Source organism: Borostomias antarcticus, assembly GCF_949987555.1.
Source record: "Borostomias antarcticus genome assembly, chromosome: 3".
Lineage (NCBI taxonomy): Eukaryota > Metazoa > Chordata > Actinopteri > Stomiiformes > Stomiidae > Borostomias > Borostomias antarcticus.
The window spans coordinates 12,353,387-12,354,686 of NC_140236.1; the positions used below are offsets into that span (position 1 = coordinate 12,353,387).

Here is a 1,300-nt window from a genome sequence, read left to right on the forward strand (position 1 = left end):
AATGCGTCCAGGAAATAATGGTATTAATGATCTCCCTGCTATTTCTATAAAATGTGTATACACACATAGATGCACACGTGCACACGCACGCACGCACGCACGCACACACACAGACTCACTGTGTTCCCCACATTGCGAAGACCAACTCGTCCGTTACCAATGTTCAGCTGTTCTTTCTGCTGGGAGAGAGATTCAGACAGACAGAGCCTGAACAAGACACATGAAGGCAAGGCTATTCACCACATTCCTAACACCATATTTAATGTGTGTGTCTGTCTGTGTACGGTGCTGTTTGTGTGCATGATATGATACAGTGCACTGCTTTCTGTGTGTGTGTCTGAGCGGACGGTGCAAGTGTGTATGAATGGGTCAAAGTTTTTGTCCCTTGTGTGTGTGTCTGTATCATTGTGTGTGTTCTGACCCCGTTGTGTGTATGTTTGTGTGAGAGAGAGAGAGTGTGTGTGTGTGTGTGTGTGAGAGAGAGAGAGAGAGAGGGTATGTGTGTTTGTGAGTGTGTGTGTGTGTGTGTCTGCAGTACAGATTTAGCATGTTTATCCCATTAGCATAGCCAAGGAGGGTAAAAGCGGGTCGACATGAAACACTGATCCAATTAGGAGCAGGACTGCTGACAGATGCTTAAACGTGCATGTGTGTGAAAGAGAGAGAGAGAGTGTGTGTGAGAGGGAGAGAGAGAGAGTGTGTGTGTCCATGTGTGTGAGTGAGTGTGTATGTGCGAGAGAAAGAGTGTGTGTGTGTGCATGTGTGTGAGTGTGTGTGTGTGTGTGAGAGAGAGAGTGTGTGTGTGTGTGTGTGTGTGAGAGAGAGAGTGTGTGTGTGTATGTGAGAGAGAGATAGTATAACAGCTGAAGGTTAGTGACTGGAGTGTGTTGGTCATAGAGGGGGGTCCTGTCTGAGAAAGCCCCCCGTCCTCCTCTCAGACGCCGTAGCTCCGCCTCTCACCTCCTTGTCCGCCACCAGCAGCAGCCCCATCAGGGAGGTGTAGAGCACCGACTGGGAGATGTCAGCCGTCTCCCTCTGAACGGCCTTCTGGGATATCAGAGTTCGGCAGAGTGCCTGACAGGATCCCTCCATGGTGGCGTGGGCCACTCCCGGCGTCGGGGGGGGGGGGCTTCAGCCCAGAGGACTGGAGGACGCACGGTACGAGGTAGTTCTGGCTCGGTGGGATACTGTAGCGGAGCTGGTTGGGGGACTAGCTCTGTTACTGTAGCGGAGCTGGTTGGGGGACTAGCTCTGTTCCTGTAGCGGAGCTGGTTGGAGGACTAGCTCTGTTCCTGTAGCG

The 1,300-nt window shown here is 51.8% G+C and overlaps 1 protein-coding gene across 1 annotated transcript in view; it reads right to left on the reverse strand.

Annotated features, from left to right (window-relative positions):
- usp21 (ubiquitin specific peptidase 21) overlaps nucleotides 1–1,092 on the reverse strand; it is a gene marked incomplete at both ends in the record, with an annotated part of 4,267 nt that extends 3,175 nt beyond the window's left edge. The window contains 2 exons of the mRNA XM_084436022.1: nucleotides 120–176; nucleotides 961–1,092. Coding sequence (XP_084292148.1) covers nucleotides 120–176; nucleotides 961–1,092 — 189 coding nt within the window. The remainder of the gene's footprint in view (nucleotides 1–119; nucleotides 177–960) is intronic.
- Between the last annotated feature and the right edge of the window lie 208 nt (nucleotides 1,093–1,300).